Below are 20,438 nucleotides of genomic sequence, written 5' to 3' on the forward strand. Positions count from 1 at the left end.
TGCTTTTTACTTAAATGAAAAATATTGTTGGAAAAAACTATGAATCGCCCTGCTAGGAGTACACCCAGATGTAAACGAGCGCGCGGCCATTTTCATGTTCAAGAGGCGACGCAAATAGACGCGTGCGACCATTTTTTAGTCATATGGATCGCCCGCTAAGTAAAGTTTTGACTTCACAGGAGGCAGACCTGAAGTCAATGAACACAAATATCTGAAGAAGAAAACAAAAACTCGAGGGAGGCTGTAAAGTGTAAATTTCGTCTCTCATGCACTGTAACAGTAAAGTGAATCGCCTTTTCCATGGCTGCCCTTGCCATGGCACACCACACCACGAGGTCCACAACAACACCTCCTGTAAAACTTTCCACACGGAGGCCCAGTTCAGAGGCTTCTCCCCCTCCCCCATCCCTTTCCCATCTCAACACTCTCACTCTCACCCTCAGAGGGAGGTCAATGTCACTGTCGCCGCCGCTCGCTCGGTAGTTGCCTACAGGGCCTCCCTCCATTTACACTCCTCCGGCTCTTCCTACTGCCTTCTTCTCCGGCTCCGGTCCAAGAACAAGTAGGCAGTAATTTTTGTTCTCTCTCTCTCTAAATCTTTGCGTTTTGTTTATTCGCTTACTTTTATGCGCCGGCTACTTCTTGGCTCTGCCAAAGTGCCAATGCCCGATGGTGGGTCTCGTTCTTGAGATGCTCAACTCAAACAAATGCGGTGTCTCCTTGGCAAAATCGAAGAGGAGGTGTTTGCTGAATATTTTTTTCTGTCATGTCGTCGCTTAGTTAGTTTATTGGTTGGTTCCCGTGCACACAAGGTCGCTGTCCTTTTTTCCCTGAATTTCTTGATGTCTTGCTGTTCTTTCCCAAGTTCCAACGGCAATATCTTTTTCGAAACAAAAAAAGATTGCCTTTCCCCCCGTAAATTTCACATGATAATATTTTTCGTCCTCAACCAACTCGACTAACCCTAGTGTTCCGTGTTTGCAGGTGAGCAGAGTTTGGGCTAGTAGGATTTAGCCGTTCCGTTTCTGAGAAAATAATTTGGAGCTCAAGAGGCCACAATGCCGAAGATGTTCGGCTTCTCTCGTCGCCGGATTAAGCTGGGAAGGTGAAATTTGGTCCCCTTCCTTCGGATTTGGCCCGTAAATCTAGCTTCCCCTGTTCTTTACGACCCGTTTATTTTTCTCCCTTAGCATTTAGTTATACTGGGCTCGTCTCTGGTTCTATGTGTTTTCATAGATTTCGTCTTAGGAAGGTACCATAGCTAGGTTTGCTGATATGATTGGGTGTGACCAGCGAATTTAGACGATTTTGGTGAGTTACATGAGAGATATGTTGTCTTTGTCCATCTCAAGAAATTTTTGGCCTGAGCAAAGAGCAGATACTGAAAAGAGTTGAACTGTTATGTGAGTTTGTGTTCATTCCTCTCCTTATTTCTGAAGAGAAAAGGTTGAAATTTTTGTTAATGTGCTGAAATAGAGCCATTCACTCTCCAGCTCCATTTCCCTATTTCAATGTCTGTACGTAAATTCCTTCTGTCTGCTCTCACCTTTCCATTGTCTTGTGATTTCTATAGGCTGAAGGGTCATCTTCATGATCCTTTCCATGGCTCCCGGAGTCCTGCTCGGCCTACCAAGCGGCACAGTCATCCCAACGTGAGCTATTCTTCTTGACTTATTTGACATGGTTTTTACTGTTGTGATGTATTTAAACGGTTACTGGCCTATTGCGGTTTGTTCAGGAAGAAGAGCTAGTGGCTACGTCAGTGAGTGGGCGTCCAGATGACCTTGCTTGGCGCTGTTCGTCTGATACTTTTGATCTCAATGGTCGTGCATTTGAAAACTCGGAGAATTGGGCGGTATTGTCAACAGAGGGGGATAAACCGAGCCCTCGTTTTGATGTAATAAACCATCTTAAAAACTCTTTGAAGTGTAAAAGAAGTTGCAGTGTTCTCATCATTATTAGTTTCTGTACTGAAGCCTTTATAAAATATAACACATTCATCTGCTCACCATTTCAAACAGCATGCAGCAGCCATGGTAGGCAGCAAAATGATAGTCTTCGGTGGTGATGCCGGTCATCATTTGCTGGATGATACAAAGGTAGTTGATGGTGTGTTGCATGAGGGGGCTCATCTGTTCATGTTACATAACCTTATATCAGTTTTGAGGCTAACTTTGTGATATCATTTTTCCAATATATACTTTAGATATTGAGCCTAGACAAACTTACATGGGATTCTGTGGCTTCTAAAGTTCGTGCATCACCAGGTGGACGTTCTCCGAAGTTTCGACCATGCAAAGGTCATTGTCTGGTATGCTTCTTGCAGCTCAATGTTTTCTAACTACCCCGTTCGATTTTTTTTATTTATTACATGATGTCGTAGACTTGTCCCTTATCTTTACAAATTTGCTGGAAGTTGTAATGGCATAGCCTTTTGGTGAAGTAGGCAAAGGTTCGTTAAATAAGGAAAGTATGTAAAGATTGATTATTAGCATTCCAAGTTTTTCTTTCTGTTTGCAGTTGTAACACTGCGGCATGTTGCTAGTTTATATTGCACTAGCATAGTAACATACCTGTTTGCCCAATAGTAGCATTTCATGGTTAACACTTCAAACTTTAGCAGAATTAATACAAAAACCCAAGTGAGGTGCTACATGTCAACTTTCATGCACTAGCCAACGCAAGTCAAAACTGATGGAAAGGCTAGTGCAATCCACTTATACACTTCATAACACTACAAAATTGTGCCTGTGGGATGTCGTCCTAGGTGAGGGCTGGGCTTCAAGTCAATTTTGGCCTAGGTTGTTACAATCATTGTGACTTTCACCTTTCAATAATCTCACTTCATCTGTTCCAAAATACATTACTTTTGAAGCATTAAATCATACTTCTTTATCTTTGACAACAAATTAAAAGAACAATTTAGATTTGTTGGGTAAAAATTGTACCATGGAATTTGTAATGATTTTTTTTCAAAACATATACTTATAATTTTCTAATAACATGTGCATGTAAAAACAATGGTCAAAGTTGCATTGTGGAAACTGTCCATATCTAAAACGTCGTCTATTTTGAATGAAGTACCTTGCAGTTCTTTCTTACAGTGCTTGCTTGATCTATGACTTAAATGAGAAAATACCTTTTTTTATTATAGGTTCCATGGGGCAAGAATGTCATTCTTGTCGGAGGAAAAAGCGAGCCACCTTCTGACCGGATAACAGGTCAGACTGCCCTATTTAATTCTAAAAAAATCATATTGATTTATTTTACTATCTGATTCAGTGTTAAACTTCCAGCCGAAATAATTTGGAGTTCATCATTTATTTTACTGCAGTATGGACATTCAATTCGGAAACGGAGATCTGGTTGCATATGGAAGCGAAGGGCGACATTCCGGTTACATATTTGAACATTGATTTATACAATGATTAAAGTGTTCGTTGCAAAATACTTAGTGATTGTTCCTCGATCGCTAATTTCAGGTAGCTCGAAGTGGCCATACAGTGACTAGAGCAGGCCCTGTTTTGATCCTCTTTGGTGGAGAGGATACTAAAGGGAAGAAACTGCATGACCTTCATATGCTTGATCTGAAGTCTTTAACATGGCTTCCATTGAACTATAAGTAAGTCATTCTTTGTCTAGAACTAAGACGTAGTATGATGTCAATAGACATAAAAACAAACCTAAGCAAGAACGTTTATCAGTTGATTACCTGGTTAGTCCACAATGCCTATCCATAGGTTTCTGCAAAACTAGTGTGGTTTAACTAACAGTCCATGCTTTGAAGCTCGTTGATGTTTGAATTGTTCTCTTACTTTGCTGTGCTATTTTTTTCTACTAATAACTACATGTTCATGTTTTAGAGGTGCTGGACCTTCTCCAAGATCGAATCATGTGGCTGCACTTTACGATGATAGAATTCTTCTGATTTTTGGAGGCCAGTCAAAATCCAAGACCCTAAATGATGTTCATGCTCTAGACTTCGAAACAGTAAGTTCAATCAGGTTTCTGCTATTTTTTCTTGTTAATATCCTACTGAAATAAAGTCAATCTTTTTAGATGGTATGGTCAAGAGTGAAAACACATGGTCATCATCCATCACCTCGAGCAGGTTGCTGTGGAGCTCTCTGTGGGACTAAATGGTATATAGCAGGGGGTGGAAGCAAGAAAAAGCGTAAGTTTGTTATGCTATGTTGCCATTCAAGTAGTTGTATATAATATGACAATATGACTAGTTCAGTTTAATCTGTGAGCCATAAACAAAACTGTGTTCATTTCTTAAAATAAGTGCTTCATTTGGAATCATGGCTCATGTTCATTTTCTAATAAGAAATCTTCCATCTCTATCAGGTCATCCTGAAACCTGGGTCTTCGATGTCCTGGAATCCAAGTGGTCCGTTTGTGTAGTACCTCCTAGTTCCTCAATTACTACCAAGAAAGTAAGTGCAAGTCATCTTTGATGGAATCTAAGTGGTATAGGAAGGTCGATACCGTACCATCTGCAACCTTCGTGAATTCTAGAGAAATGCAACATTTTTTTTTTTGAAACGGAGGCAAAAGCTTTGCCTCATCCATTAATTAAGAAGGAAGTGCCCAATTTTTAGGGGAAAATTGGGCGAAAACCAACAACACACACTGGACACCCCGGCCAACCTCGGCTACCCACACGGAGCACACACGCCATCGAGAAGAAAAGCCATCGATGAGGATGTCATCGAGCGTCATCGTCGTCACTCCTCCACGAGCCAGCGATTCCGACTTCACCTTAGACGACCGCCACCAAGACCCTCGCCGCGAACGATAATGGAGCCATTGTGAGCCTATGCCAAACAGTCGACCCCCAAACACGTCGAGGAGGAGGCAGCTCCGACTTCAACCGTGACCTTCATAGGAGAAAGGTGCACGCCTTGCACCGACGCAAGCACCAATCAAGTGGCATCGTTGCCACACGTCGCCTCGCAGCTCCGACTTCACCATCACGGCAGGGGTGACGAAGGACATGCCGCAACTCCGATCCGCTCACCATTGTCATCGTTGCCACGCAGCCCACGACGCCAACACCAACCATCTTCCACGGGTCCCTCCAACCAAAGCAGCTCCAAATCGATGCCCTCAAGAGGGAAGACGACACAAGAGCGCCGCCATCGACCGATCACGGCGGATCTAGGGATTACCCCGGAGCTTTTCCAGACAGGATGACAAAATATCACCTCGGCGAAGCCTACAAGAAGGAAGCGGCGCCCGAAGCCGTCGCCATCGCCGGCCTCGGCCAGCTGCCGGCCGGCCAGCCACCGAGGACAAGGCATTAGCCCGGAGCATATCACGCCATCCTGCTTCATGCTTCTGGCCAGACCACCTCTCTTTCCTCAACCACCATCTGCAACATTTATGATTGTTTAGAGTTATACTCGATTATGTTAGATATCGTACAGAGTTGAATGCCCCACTTACTAGGAAATTGGAGGTAGTCGTTGTTGATTTTTTATGTAACCATACTGAAGTACAAGACCATCTCAACTTTGGTGTGGTGCTCATGTCAGAGGAAACAATGAAACAACACTCTCCCCAATAGCAAATCTTATTCAAAATATTGTTATTCCAGTCCTTCCATTTTTTCTAGTTGCTAAACATTGAAGGTGCAACTCGTGCAGGGTTTCAGCATGGTTCCGTTGTACTACAGGGATAAGATTGTTCTTGTTTCGTTTGGAGGAAACAAGAAGGAGCCATCTGATAAGGTAAATACTAACTTTTTAAAGTGGAAGAGCAGCCTACTTTCGCATTTGGAGTTTTAGAAATCATTCTTCTTTTGTTGCAAGGGGGGTTTCTGATATTTTCTTTAAATTATAGTTCTACTGTTTTTTTTTTTTTGTATTCGCTTTACAATTCCTAAATTGAAACTATTGTGTTTTCGAAGGTCGAAGTCCTAGTAGTGCTGCAAAATGAACATTGTTTCAGCTGGCGGTCTGCTCCTGACGCAGAACCGTTAATGTATGAGGACTCTCCTCCTAGCTCTAAGGAACTTGCCGATCACCTCAACAACTGTGAACCTGTTAATTCAGTAGCAAGACACAGTCTTGCGACAACAGTGGAGAGCTCATCTGGGAGGAAATCGATTCCTGATTCACTGCTACAAAACTCGAATCTGGGCAGCTCATCACTCCGCAGGCAGTTCCGTCAGGAGGAGGAATGCAGCCTGGCACAAAAACTGCAGAAGCCAATCGATGATGACAAGTACAAGGATGTTGACGATTGTTCTGAGCTACCATCCTTTGCAAACCAAAAGCAGCGGAGCGACACATATCATTCTCCAGATGCTGATGCTAAAGCGAAGAGGTTGGGTAGAAGTTCATCAGACATTAACCATCAGCACGATACAAAAATCGCAAACCTGGCCAGGAGAAACATGGCGTTGGAAGAGAAAGTTTCGGCTGCAATGGCGAGCAAAGACGAAGCAGAGAAGAACTTGTCTCTTGTTATTGACAGCAAGGAAGAGCTAGAGAAGAGGCTAGCAGAGAGGGACAGGGAAGTCGAGATGCTGAAGGAGAAGGTGATAGGATTAGAATTGGCACAAGAAGATTCAAACAGTGCCTCAAACACTGTCCATGCTGACAATGTGCGGCTGGAGCGTGAAGTGGCCTTTTTGAAGGCCGTCATGGATGAGAACCAGAAGGCAAGAAATTATCCCTATAATCTCTCCATCTGCTGGCGTTTTCGCTGTAGTAATGACCCTGTTTTCTTCCTAAACAGGAGCTGCACTCGACCCGTGGAGTTCTAGCAGGAGAGCGTGCAAGGGCGTTCCAGCTCCAGGTAAATTTTAAAAGTGTATCTTTCAGGTTCTTCCCGATTAATACAAATTTTAGCCAGTGGTAGTTTCCATTATCAGGATTCTCATCCTGATACCCAATTTTACTTGCATTTGCATCTTATGACTGTGCAAGACTGCTGTTGACATTTACTTCACCAGGTTGAAGTGTTCCATCTGAAGCAAAGGCTGCAAACAATGGATGGAAGGTCACCTACACCGAGAAAACCTCAGAACATCTAGGTCTTCCATGGTGATGAGTTTGTCCAGCATCCAGATGTAAATTAATTGTTTGGATGCCTATTTGTCCATCGAAACATTAAGTGTGTGTTTGGTTGGCTACTGTACTTTGTGACACCTAGGTTGTCAAATCCACTTTATATTGTGGCGACCAAAGTGCGGTAACGAACCAAACATCCATAATATGTTCTCATCATAGAGATTGTAATCTCAATAATGTTATTAAAGACCCAAATGGATTGATTCGTGCAATCATGTATGATCTAATAATGATGGATAAGGCGTTTTGGCACCCCGGTTTTTGAAATGACTTCTAAACATAATTTAAAATGTCAAAAAATCCGAACAAGAAATTGATGCATACATCTTGATATTTATATTTTGAAAGTCATTTTGCGGAAACTGACACTTTTTGTGTTGTGTGCAAAAAAGACAAAATTTGGTGCTTAAACAAAGCTTTTCATGAGATATTTTTTAAATCTTTTTTACACAAGACACAAAAATATCAGTTTCCCACGAAACTTCGCATGCACACATATAATGTTGACATGTATGCACAACATTTTTTTCAGATTTTTTTTGATATTTTGAAATATTTTGTTCAGTAAGCATATGCTCCCAAGGTCAAACGTAGATTTCCGCTAACAATGTGCACATGCTTGTTTCTAAAACTTATTTTGAAAGGGTAGCTCTATTTGGTAAGATTGTTGGAGTTTGTTATGGGCTTGGGCTTTAATTAGGCCCATGGAACAATAAGTTACTGGAAAATCTCATGTGGCCAATGCATGCAAGGCAAGAGATAAGACGGTGTTTGGTTATGCTTACTTTTGGCTTATAATAAAAAATGATAACAAAATTGGTGATTATATCTTTCCACTGGATTTTGTTATAAGCTAAAGTTCAAAAGCCAAAAATAAGTCTAACCACAAACATCCAAAGTAAAGTCTAAATAATCGGTAGCTGGAAGGGAATCTTACAAGGGAGACTCTTCTACCCTTGAGAAGATGAGGGGTTTATGTGTGCTCGCCAAAACCACACCTCGCCTGCATGCGGTATTATCAAGTCATTAACGAGCGTGTTAAGTTTAATAATCGAGTCTGATTTGCTTGGATTGTGGGGATGTTGCCAACTCGAAATAGACTTGTTCCCCCATGAATTACTCTAACAACACTATATAAGGTGGACGCAAATCCTATACATCACACTGCATTTGTCTCCTTGCGATTCCACACCACCGCTATTGTTCCATCTCGATGCTCTACTCTCGGATACTATATCCCACGGACCGTGGAGATCATGCTTTGGGAGCCTCGCCTCTTGGAATGAGGCAATAAGGTTTTTGGGAGGTTCTCGGCGTGATCGCCCACATTCTCATTCATCCACTATGTCTGGCTCCTTCGACGTCATCATCATGCCAGCCAACACCACCAAGGGTGTTGATGATGCCCATTAGAACATGCCCGTGCTCTACCCTACAAAATCGGTGTGGGTTGCAATATTTCTAAGCTTCTTCAGTCTTGGAGGAGCATTGCCACTCAAACAACAGAGACAAAATATGCAGACCCTAAGGAATGCTGAGAATGTGACTCGGGGTTATACCTCGAGCAGAATGTGACTGGGGTTATACCTTAAGGAATGATGATTTTTGTTGAGAATGCAAACCTTAAGGAATGTTGATTTTTGTTGAGAATGTGACTGGGGTTATACCCAAGGTTTAAAATAGCACGTTATTTCTTCGCTCTATTAGCGTATCTAGAGGGTCCATGCTAAATTTTAGTAATTTTACTCGCTATGGCGCTATTTGAGAAATAGCATGCTATATCGCCCTAAAACTTCATAGCGTTAGCGCGCTATTTTTTTCAGACAAGTTGCTTTCACTTTTTCGTGGTGATGAACTGCAATCTGTTGGTTCCACTTCTAAATCAGAAGATAATATCGTTAATGCTAATAATTTTTAGTAAATAATTTATACTATGTTGTTGCCTTGTGAAATGCTGATGTTATCCTTCTAAAATATTTGAGATCTATTTTTATATGTGGTTATGTATGTATGATTCGGTCACTTTTGGACTATATATCCATTCATCCTAGTAAAATTATTTATTTTTTAGGCTATATTTAGTATTATTTTGAAAATGATATTTAAAATATACCACGCTATTAGCACGATATAGTGTCCATAGCGTTTGAAGGAGGCTGCCGCTATTTCATTTAGCACGCTATTTTAAACCTTGGTTATACCTCGAGCAGAAGGTGAGCGCAAAATATGCAGACCTTAAGGAATGTGAGGTGGCTCAATCTAGCACCAATGTGGTACAAAAGAACTTCCACAAGTTTAAGGAAAGAATAAGGCCATGCAATCCCCATCTTTAATACGCCATCCTATAATCGCTAGGTGAACAAATTAGTGGTATGACTAGTTCTTTATGGTGGGAACAACAAGAAAAGGACAATACATTTCATTGGATTATTTGGGAGAAACTTAGCCTATCCAAGAAAGCAACTTGTTTTAGGATATAAGGATCTTAATGCCAACTTAGCCTATCCAAGAAAGCAACTTGTTTTAGGATATAAGGATCTTAATGCCTTTAATCTTGCTATCTTGGAGAAACAAGGGTAGAGGTTGCAAACTAACCCGTATTCATTGTGTGCTCGTGTTATGAAATCCAAGTACTACCTCAACTTTTATGTAACAGATGCTGAAGCTAAGGAGTACATTTCCTATGCCTGGATAAACATCTTAAAGGGAACTGATTTGATATGACATGGAGTAATTAAGTGTGTGGGTAATGGTAATACCATGAACATATGACGTGACCCATGGCGGCCAAGACTTTGGTGTTGAAGACCGGATGCCACTAGAGAACATACAATGTTAACCAACGATAATGAGTTGATGTACCCTGTTATAGGTTCTCATTGGACAAAGATCTTGTTCAGAAGATGCTCTAGCCCTAGGATTTCTCCCTCATCCCCCCATTGCCCATTTTGAGGATTTCGATGACGTGTGGGCTTGACATTAACCAAGCTGCTCATCAGACATTAACCACCAGCATGATTCAAAAATTGCAAACCTGGCCAACAGAAACATTGCGTTGGAAGAGCAACTTTCAGCTGCAATGGCGAGCAAACATGAAGCAGGGAAGAATTTATTCCTTGTTATTGACAGCAAGGAAGAGGCTAGCTGAGGGTCAGGGAGGTTGAGACGCTGAAGGAGAGGGCGATAGGATTAGAATTGGCACAAGAAGACCCAAACAATGCCTCAAACAATGTCCATGCTGATAATGTGTGGCTCGTGTGTGAAGTGGCGTTTCTCAAGGCAAGAAAGTATTCTACGATCTCTCCATCTGTTAGTGTTTTCGCTGTTCTACTGGCCCTGTTTTCTTCCTACACATGAGCTGCACTTGACCTGTGGAGTTCTAGCAGGAAAGAGTGTGAGGGTGTTCCAGCTCCCGGTAAATTCTGAAAGTGTTGATCTTTGGGGCTCTTACTGATTAATACAAAATTTAGCCAGCGCAGTTCCCATTTTCAATGGCTTCTTGTGCTGATGTTCAATTTTAATTGCATTTGCATCTGCGACCCTGCAATACTACTGTTGACATTTACTTTGCCAGGTTGGGGTGTTTCCATCTGTTGGCTGCAGATATTGGATGGAAGGTCACCTACACCAGGAAAACCTTAGAAACTGTAGGTTCCAGAGGTCATCCATGGTGATAAGTTATTCCACCATCCTGATGTAAATTAATAGTTAACGTGCCTATTTTTTTCCATCGAAATTTTTTGGGGCATGCTTGTAGATTTCCAAATCCACTCTTTTTGTGGCGACCAAACTAACCAAAGTGCAGCTGTGAAACAAACATGCCTTAGGTATCCATATAATATGTAGTGATCATGGAGATGCTTTGCTAGATACTGAGATTTTGACTTGAAGATGTTAGTGAAAACGCAAATGAATTGATTCATGCAACTTTGAATGATCTAGTAGTAATGTTTCTGTTTTAAAAAAATCTAGTAGTAATGTGTATATCAGCATATGCTTTGTTTCTGTACGGAACTCTCTCCTGTCCGGTGCATAACACCAGACTACCAGAGCATGCAGATTCCGTACTGCACAAGGTGCTAGAGTGGCATATGAGAAAGTTTTCAAAAGCCTGGAAAAAAACTACCACATAGAAAATGCACCTATCTAACATGTCAAGAAAGTATGAATCTAAATTTGAAACATAACGTGGAGGGCAAACATGCAAATTTGCTACCTATAGTGATAATGATAATGGGCCAAATTGAAGCCCAACATAAATTAGGAACTATTTAGTGTCTAGTTTGTCGAAAAACCAGTTCACAACTCGGGTGTAGTTGCTCCTAATTGAATAAAAAAATAAAAATAGCAAACAAATTCAAAATAATCTGATTTTTTGGACAACGAACATGAACAAGTGTCCCAATAGCACACCAAAAATCCTCAAGAAAAGACATATGCAAAAAAGACAAAATGCGGTGCTCTTTGGAACATCTAAATTTGTTGCTTACGTCACTCTGATTTGTCTTTTTTTTGCACAGTATACTACATATATCTTTTTTGGAGATTTTTGATGTGCAGTTAGAACACTTGTTCATATTCATTGTAAAAAAATCAGATTTTTTTTAATTTATTTACAATTTTTTTAAAAACATGTATTCAACCAAAAGCATCTACGCCCGGGTTCAGAAACGCCCTAGCCCTAATTTGTCCATTTTTCCTCAATTCAATGTCATGAATTTGTTTTTATAGTTTTGTAACATGTTAGATACAAGTACTACCGAAAAAAATTCTTTGGCTCCTGAGTATAAGTTGTTTTATTTTAAAAAATCTGGACATAGTCAATAATGTAACCTAGGAGCATGCAATTTTTCAATGTGATGTTTTTTTATAATATGAGCCACAAAAATATGACAGAATCTAATAAAAGTTGGAGATTTGAAAATATGCAAGATTTTGACATAGTCAATAATGTCAAATTTTTGACATCATTGAAATTTCTGAAAACTTGTCAAATTTGATAAAATCTGACATTTATTTAGAATTTCTGAAAACTTGTAAAAATGTAAACTGGGCCCCACAAATATGGTAGGTCTCTTACATGGCAAAACGTATCTCAAAGCGGAGGACCAGCTCTAGCTCATCTTCTCCTTCCTTCTGATACTTGTCTATCCTCAACTCCCCGTTACCACCTCTCGTCCTCCTCTTCCTCAGCAGAAAGAAAAAATCCCAAAAAAGAGCAGAAAGAAAAGATGGAGGCCTTCCTCGCCGGCTTCCGGGCGCCGCGTCGAGCTCCCGCCGTCCCCGCCACTCGGAGCCCTCCACCGAGCCCCTTCTTCCTCGGCACGCGCCGCAGGAAGCCCTCCTCCTCCGCCTCCGTGGTCTGCATGGCGGTAAGGTCCCTCTTACCCTGCTTCATTGCTGCCGGCCGGTTCTTGGAGATAGCGAGGGCCGTAATCTATTGTGAGTTTTCGTGTAGGAGCCCCATCTCATCTCGAAGCTGGAGTCTACAGAGAAGGCATGGAAAGAAATGTCGGTATGGTCATTTACTTCTTTGTCCACTGCCTACTTATGAATTCACAACCCTTTGAGAGCCTGCTTATTTCAAAGCATTTTTTATATAGGAGTTTACAAAGTTTCTAATACTAAATGAATTTATCATATTAAAATAGTTTTGAGACTGAGTCAAATTCATTATGAGAAATTGGCAAATGGCGATACACAGACAGTAGAAAATGTAAAAAAAGAGTTCATGCTTTCATACGAATGTGTAAATTTCTTATTTTATTCTGATATAATATCGATTTGGCATGTACGCGAATCTGATGAATGAGTATCTTCTTCAGGTTAGATTGGGTGACCCTGACATTGTCTCAGATCCGAGCGAATACCAAAAACTTGCACAGTCTGTTGCCGATCTAGGGGAGGTATGTTTGGCATAATTTGAGTGCCATTCGCTGTACTTAGGTGTTATGAACCTTTGCCCATCGAAATTTTCTGCCAAAAATTCATCACGTGTTTTAAATAATATTCAGGTTGTGACGGCATATAGGCAATTTAAGGAATGTGAGAGGCAGATTGAAGAAACAAAAGGTTAGCATGCTTCAGTATTTATTGTTCCTCAGATTAAGTACTGGATTCTCACAACCTTATTTTGCACTGACCGACATGATAGCTTTGCAAAAAGAGAACGGAGATGACCCTGATATGGCAGAGATGATAGCTTCAGAACTGGAGTCTCTCTCTAACGAGCTTGCAGAACTCGAGGAAAGACTCACGGTGGGTATGGCTTTTTATATTTCGATTTAGACTTGTTGAAGTACTTCTCATTTGCTCTTACCTTTTCATGTTAGGTACTTCTGCTTCCCAGCGACCCTCTAAATTCACGCAACATCTTACTTGAAGGTACTATGGTTTTCAGTTGTGCATCTGACCCTATCATCTTATCTAGTCAGTTGTTTTCACCATATGCAGTTGTTTTATCAACATCAATTTAGGTAGGAAAATATATTAACTAGGGCATTTTGATTATCCTGATTCTCTTCAGTTCAGTTCAGGAAAAAACTTATGTAAGAATGCCATACCACCTAAGGATGGCAATTTTTACCCGCGGGTACCGTACCCGCATGGGCAGGGTATGATTACACTTTTATTTCCATGGGTAGTACTAGTACCCATATACTACCCGTTAAATCCAGGGTAAGGCACGGGTGTAGCCTTGTACCCACGGGTATACCCGTACCCTGCCCATTTATTGTAAATTTCTTACGTGACACGTTCTACTTTTGTTGACTTATGAGTTAGAATATGAGAATGTGATTATTATACTTTGTTAATTGTGATGTACTCAACTACCTGTTATTGAGTTGATATAATTCATTTTTTTAATCAAATTTGTTATCGATAAATTTAAAATTGCGAGTGACTTGTGTACAATTTGACCTACCCACCAGGTACCCAATGGTTACGGGTACCCGTTAGGTATGGGTATAGGTAAAGTTTTATACCCATGGATACTGGTATGGGTAGAAGTTTGTACCCATTGACTATACGGGTATGGTTATGATATTGCTCTACCCTGCCCATACCCTATTCATTGCCATCCTTAATACCACCAGAGTGTCTAACTTATATTTGCTTAAGTTATAGTTTAAGTTTTCGAACTGAGAACTCAGTTTTCTTTTGTGCAGTAAGAGCAGGTACTGGCGGCGATGAAGCTGGAATTTGGGCTGGTGACCTTGTAGGTAGATCGCCAATCGAATATGATTTAGCAAATGAGATAGTTTATCTGTTGTTGTTTGGTCTAGCTAATAGCATATTAAAGCTTAATGAACAGAGTTTGATGATCTTTATGATCAGCTTATTCAATGTGCAAGAGGGATTTTAAGTTTTGGCAACATAAGTTCATCTTTGTTCATTTCACGATCATCTTCAAAATTATAATCTCAATAACAAAGCGTCATATTTATGACTATTTGCATAATACACAGCTGAATGTGTAATGTCTATCCTTCAGGTACGCCTGTATCAAAAATATTGTGAGCTCAACAATTGGAAGTTTAAACCAGTTTCGTGCTCAGAGGTATGTACCTGCAACCTTATCCTGACTATTGAATAACAAAATGCTGATGAAGTAATTGAATCTTTCAGGCAGAAAAGGGTGGATACAAGACATATGTGATGGAGGTGAAGGGCAAACAAGTGTACAGTAAACTGAAGTTTGAATCAGGTGTGCACCGTGTTCAGCGTGTACCGCAGACAGAGACTATGGGCCGTGTTCACACGTCAACAGCTACTGTAGCTATTATGCCAGAGGTGAGTGTTAGATGTCAATTTACTGACATGAATTTTGTGTTTCTTTTTCTGAAGCTTTTTAATTCCGTTTTGATTGCACCATAGGCTGACGAAGTCGATGTGGTTATTGATCCAAAAGATATTGAACTTAAAGCTGCAAGATCTGGTGGAGCTGGAGGTATATCACTTATGGAATGTGACTTCCTGTAGTAGAACCCTAATGTTTCGGATGTATGTTACAATATGTTTTTGAAGGAACTATGTTACGTGGTACAACTGATCTTTACTCTTTTACACTCTCAATCAATGCAGGACAGAATGTTAACAAGGTGGAAACGGCTATTGATCTTATTCATAAGCCTACAGGAATAAGGATATTTTGTACAGAAGAAAGGTCACAACTTCAAAATAAAGCACGCGCGTTCCAATTATTGAGAGCAAAACTGTAAGTTTCTATCATCTGATTTATCCTTGTTGTTTGCAGCCTTTTATCTATGTATCACTCTTTCATCTCATTTTTCCGACTTGTAAAGACGCTCTTTGATAGTAGTACTATAGTTGCATTTCTATCTCGAATTTTTCTTCCGAAAGAAATGCCATGAATTTGTTGTACCTTCAAAACAATTTAAGTTCGTTTTTACTCCGTACTTCTGCTACCATTTCAAATTCTAAGTTGGTTCATAGTTAAATTAATCCTTGTGGGATGTTATCTAATCTCCCATATATCTCTACATAAACAATACAGATATGAGATAAAGTTAAGGGAGCAACAAGAGTCCTTAAGAACCCAGAGGTTACTGCAGGTATGATGTCACTCTGTTCTTCATAGAGGTTCATATGTTGCAAAAAATTTGTTGACTAACGGAAAGAACAGAAATCTGTTTCCCATATGATAATGGTTGGATTCGTTTCTTGAGGAAATTAGCTATACTCATGATGGTATCTAAGTGTGTGTCATCGAATTTCTTACAGCTAACAAGCAAAACCCTAAAAGCGGCAGAACGACAAAAAAACAGCAGCAGAAAATTAGAAAAAAGCTATGAAAAAAACACTACTAAAACTGTATACGTATCCTACACAGGTATATATCTGAATGATGATATTGAAATTTGAATGCACAAGACCTGGTTATTGGCATGGCTTACTCAAACAGTGACAGGATTAAAGATGAAGTAACATTCTTTGATTTAGACATGGTGAAAAGATTGCCCCTCGTTGTAATTTTTTTTTGATTATTCTGTGTTAAATTTGCTAATACTGTTAGTAATTGAAGGTTGGCACTGGGGCACGGTCTGAGAAGATACGGACGTACAATTACAAGGTACTAGCACATTGTTCTATCTAATGGTCCACTATCTTAGGGTTTCATGCCACTGATATGCTTGTGCTGTCAATGTTCAAAATGTTTATTATGTAGTTGAGTTAATTTCGCTTTTTGGTTACAGGACAACAGAGTGACTGACCATCGGTTGAAGATGAATTTCGTATTGTCTAGCTTCCTTTTAGGAGACATCGAGGCAGCTGTTCAGGTACATGACGTATCATAATATGCAAATTATTGACATGCAACTATTTGTACAAACTGAAGATCTAGCACTGGAGTATAAATCCGCACCTTGTGCTAATTCTGGTTATCCTTGAAACATCTACAGTCTTGCGCTGCGTTGGAGCAAAAGGAACTCTTGGAGGAACTGGCCACTTCTTCTGCGGTGAAGGCATGATCAGTTCAGCCATCCCTTTTGCTTCTGGCCATATTGTAAAAAGGAAACATCCAATGGCAATATTACAGTCGATGGCGATTGATGACCAAGTTGTACATGAAGAAGCTCTGCGATTCAAATTCTGTTGTTCATGGTCATTTTGCATATATACACTAATGTCTGTAAACAGATCGGTGCACTTGAGTTGCCCTGATGGCATCATTTTTGAGTAGCTGAAAATAGACATTTCTACAGCAAAGCGTTGACACTGGTAATATGTGGACTCCGTGCACCTTATTATTTGTTTACAGCTGCAGGCATCTATATTTTTTACAATTAATCTGCAGGTATCTAATTCATACTTATTATCAATTGGAGGGAGTAGAAAATTTAAAAAGGACACATTGTTTCTGGTGACACACGCGTGGCTCTCCGGTGTGGGGGAACTCCGCCAGGTGGTGAACGGCAGTCGCTGGTCCCTTGTCTCCCTGTTCCACGCGATGATTTACACAAAAATAACCCTTTTCTGTAAAAAAAAAAAAAAAAAAAAACACAGGCTAACCCTCCGGCTAAACTATTTCACCCATCTAACCCTTTTGTGTGGCGCCCGTCCCATCAGCGCCACACCTCACTGTGTGGCGCCATGCCAGCGGTGCCACTCGTCCATCCGACATGGCGTGGTCGACACTAATGTGTGCTCGACTCTGACGTGGTAGGATGTGTGGCGCCGCTCCCATCGGCGCCACGCATTGAAAGTGTGGCACCGCTCTGAAGGGCGCCACACATCCACTTATAATTGCCCACAACATACTGTAAGACAATTCCCCAGGGATTTAGCCGTTTTGGTGACCCTGTTTGTGTGGCGCCGACGCTACGGATGCCACACTATGCAGTGTGGCGCCGATCCACACAAACAGGGTCACCAAACGGCTAAGGACTAAGCGTCCGGAGTCCCTGGATGTTGTCGACATATAAGTTGCAATGTGTGGCGCCCATGGCGTTGGCACCACACTGTGAAGTGTGGCACCCATGTCATCGGCGCCACACACTGACTTGGGTATAAAAATCAAGAAAACTGCCCTGACATGGTTGCAAAGTGACTACTCATATCAACAACAATTTCATACACACATCATACACATAACAACATCATAGCTAACATCGTACCACATAGTTTCATACAATTTAAGATAGAATTGAAACAACACGTAGCAATGACGACAGGTTATGGTGGGATTATTGCTACACGTGCTCTTCTCCATTATGATCTCCATGTAAATACTACTGATACTTTGATGGTGTCGCCAAGGCTTGACCTTGCGGCAATAAAAATGCATCATTTTGTTACCAATGATTCGACTTTCGGAAACTTTATGTATAGATTGTTTTTCGCTGACCGTGAGGAAAGGCACTTTCATTTGCCTCGACAAAGTTTGTTCAGAGTGTTGTCAACAGGCCTCTCTTTGTTACATTGGAGAGAGTGGAGGATGAGCTCAGAGTACTTGGTTTCCATGAGCAGCACGACCCGGAACCCCAGGAGAATCAGGAGGCACCCCCTGTCGACTACATGGTGTATTATCCTGGTGCATCCTTGAGCTCTCATCCGGAAGATGGTGCTACCTCGGAGTATATCCCAGCACCTACTACATCATGGGACCCTTGGTACTGAGCCTCACTTAGGCCAAAAGGCTAAGCTTGGGGGGAGGTACGCCGGCATCACTCATTCATTGCATATTACAATTGCCAGTCATTTGCATATACTTGTTTCGCTTCTTTTGGTTGTTTCTCTTTCGGTTATTTTTATTTCAGTAGGTTCTTATTTTAGTTTTTGAAGGTTTTTACTACTGTAGTAACCTCTAATTTCACTTTTTTATTTCATTTGTGTGCCGATGGTTGCCTCTAATATGAGGAAGATGATATTTGGGGAAGTGCTGTCTAAAAAACAGATTCTGGACTGATACTGGAAAAATTCCTAAAAATAGCGAGAACGTTATTTTGAGCTGTCAATTTTTGTGAATGCTCCTCAGGTTATTATCTAACTTTCATTAGTTTAGCACTTTTCGAGTTGAGCAGCAGAAGATTTTCGAAAACTGTCAAGTTTTGGCAGATTTCTGCCACTTTGCTTTTGTGTGACTCTTTTAGTTTTCTTTCTCTTGTTTTTTTTGCTTTGTTTCTTTTCTAAAACACAAAAAGACCAAAAATATTTCTGCTGTTTCTCTTTATCATTTGTTTATTTGGTTTCTTGTTCCTATTTTGCTTTATTTACTATCGTTGGTTTGCTATGAAAAAATCCAAAAAGATTTTACTTTCGTTCGGTGACTCTAATATCGAACCAAAAATATTTGTTGTTCTTCTTTGGTTTTGTATAGTTTGATGCAGGTTTCAGTGGTCTCTCAAAGCTACATTGAAGCATGGTTTTCATTTTATATCATTCGAGCCACACAAGTATAGCAATAATGACGATCTAAGACAATCTGCTTGTGGTGAGAGGCTGGTATGAACTCTATTTGTTTTCATTTTTGTACATTAACTCATCTATGTGAAGGTACTTAGTTTATTCATGTGGGTGTATGTTACTCAATTATATTCAGTAGTACCGCTCTCTCACGACTGGTTTCAATTTACATTTGGTGGGTAACATTTTACATTCGCGTTTGCTTGCATTGCTCTTTTCATATAGCGGTATTGACATTGTGGTATCCTCCTCTGACTGTTTCATTTGAATCGACTTGGCACGTACTCACGCATGAATATGACTGAACAATACTCAATTAAGCCTTGATGATTTATTTTGCCTCGGAATTCTTGCATTGCTTTTATACCGTTTTTAATCGCGTTTTGTCGCAAGCATGATTATGACCGCCAATGCATTTTTGATTGTCGCTTCCCAGTCTTTTGCTAGCCTTCACTCGTACAGCGGAGTTACTGCTCGTGCATCCAACTACTGAACCAAAGCATGCCAAATGAGTCCACCATATCTACCTACACGTGGTATTTCACTGCCACTCCAAGCAAATTTGCATGTGCTACCTTTAAAACCTTCAAACAAATCCTCGTTTTGTGACACTGCTTTTTAGCTCATGAGGATGTGAGAGTTATTATTGTCGTCTTCCATGCTTTACTAAGTACCGCAAGACTCGTGAGCTTCATCTCGCTTGTCAATAAAAAATGATAGATATAAAAAGAAGAAGAGCTGGTTTGACCACAACTTCCAAAAGGGGAAGAAAATAGGAAATTATAAGAAAGTGGCACTCCTCCATGGTTTGTGATTGTTGGTCGGCACCCGAGGATTCGGCTAGCCATGGTATGTGTAAGCAATGGATGGGAGGAGTGTCACCGTTTTATAAATAGCATAGATGAAAAGAGGCTTCGCCCAAATAGTTCGGAACCGCTCTCAAACTTGTTTAGTATGGAAGATGACAAAAACCCTTTTACCGATTCGTTGACAAAAGCAACCACCACTCAAAAAGCATTTTTACCTCAGTTTTACAAATGAAAAGCTCTAGCACATGTTTAATCTCTGCTTTCCTTTGCAAAGGACCATTCAACCACCGCAATGTTGAGTCACCATTCTCTCTTTTAAAGAACTTTCCTAGAAGCATTGGCAGTCATTCTTAGTGTAATGTGCTTGTCCCAAGACAAGATTATTTATTGCATATTTTTGATGCTTGCATCTTTCGATATCTTTACTTCTAGTCTTCTTTTGGACTTCAGAGGTGCCCTATGCATTTATGTTTTGCTTCCAAATAGGGGCAAGCGAGATACCACTTTTTCTTACTTAATTATGACTATTGCAATCTTGCAAGTGTTTATGTTTCATGTTGCTTATCATTGCTATTGGTATCCATTCATGGTTTGCATTATTGCTGAATATGTTGTTTTA

The 20,438-nt window shown here is 40.5% G+C and overlaps 2 protein-coding genes across 3 annotated transcripts; both read left to right on the forward strand.

The window, feature by feature from the left end:
• The first annotated feature begins 824 nt into the window (after positions 1-824).
• LOC124703006 (acyl-CoA-binding domain-containing protein 6-like) lies at positions 825-7,317 on the forward strand. The gene is made up of 15 exons (XM_047235210.1): positions 825-1,105; positions 1,574-1,652; positions 1,739-1,897; positions 2,022-2,099; positions 2,207-2,311; positions 3,155-3,221; positions 3,335-3,396; positions 3,483-3,622; positions 3,864-3,990; positions 4,060-4,174; positions 4,351-4,439; positions 5,652-5,735; positions 5,915-6,670; positions 6,748-6,807; positions 6,965-7,317. The coding sequence occupies exons 1-15, from the start codon at positions 1,059-1,061 to the stop codon at positions 7,043-7,045; spliced, it is 2,049 nt and encodes a 682-aa protein (XP_047091166.1). The 5' UTR covers positions 825-1,058; the 3' UTR covers positions 7,046-7,317.
• Positions 7,318-12,221: 4,904 nt separating this feature from the next.
• On the forward strand, positions 12,222-16,830 carry LOC124703008 (peptide chain release factor APG3, chloroplastic-like). Of its 2 annotated transcripts, none has more exons than XR_007002863.1 (15): positions 12,222-12,454; positions 12,541-12,597; positions 12,908-12,988; positions 13,097-13,154; positions 13,237-13,340; positions 13,415-13,466; positions 14,252-14,301; positions 14,578-14,643; positions 14,712-14,876; positions 14,961-15,033; positions 15,168-15,300; positions 15,601-15,658; positions 15,937-16,051; positions 16,129-16,176; positions 16,301-16,368. XR_007002863.1 is itself a non-coding variant. In XM_047235211.1 (15 exons), the coding sequence occupies exons 1-15, from the start codon at positions 12,314-12,316 to the stop codon at positions 16,574-16,576; spliced, it is 1,239 nt and encodes a 412-aa protein (XP_047091167.1). In that variant the 5' UTR covers positions 12,224-12,313; the 3' UTR covers positions 16,577-16,830. The 2 variants fall into 2 exon arrangements, 1 of the variants encoding a protein (XP_047091167.1); XM_047235211.1 differs by lacking the exon at positions 15,937-16,051 and adding an exon at positions 16,508-16,830 and having other exon boundaries at positions 12,224-12,454; positions 16,301-16,384.
• The last annotated feature ends 3,608 nt before the right edge of the window (positions 16,831-20,438 follow it).

Source organism: Lolium rigidum, chromosome 3 (genome assembly GCF_022539505.1).
Source record: "Lolium rigidum isolate FL_2022 chromosome 3, APGP_CSIRO_Lrig_0.1, whole genome shotgun sequence".
NCBI classification, from domain to species: Eukaryota; Viridiplantae; Streptophyta; class Magnoliopsida; order Poales; family Poaceae; genus Lolium; species Lolium rigidum.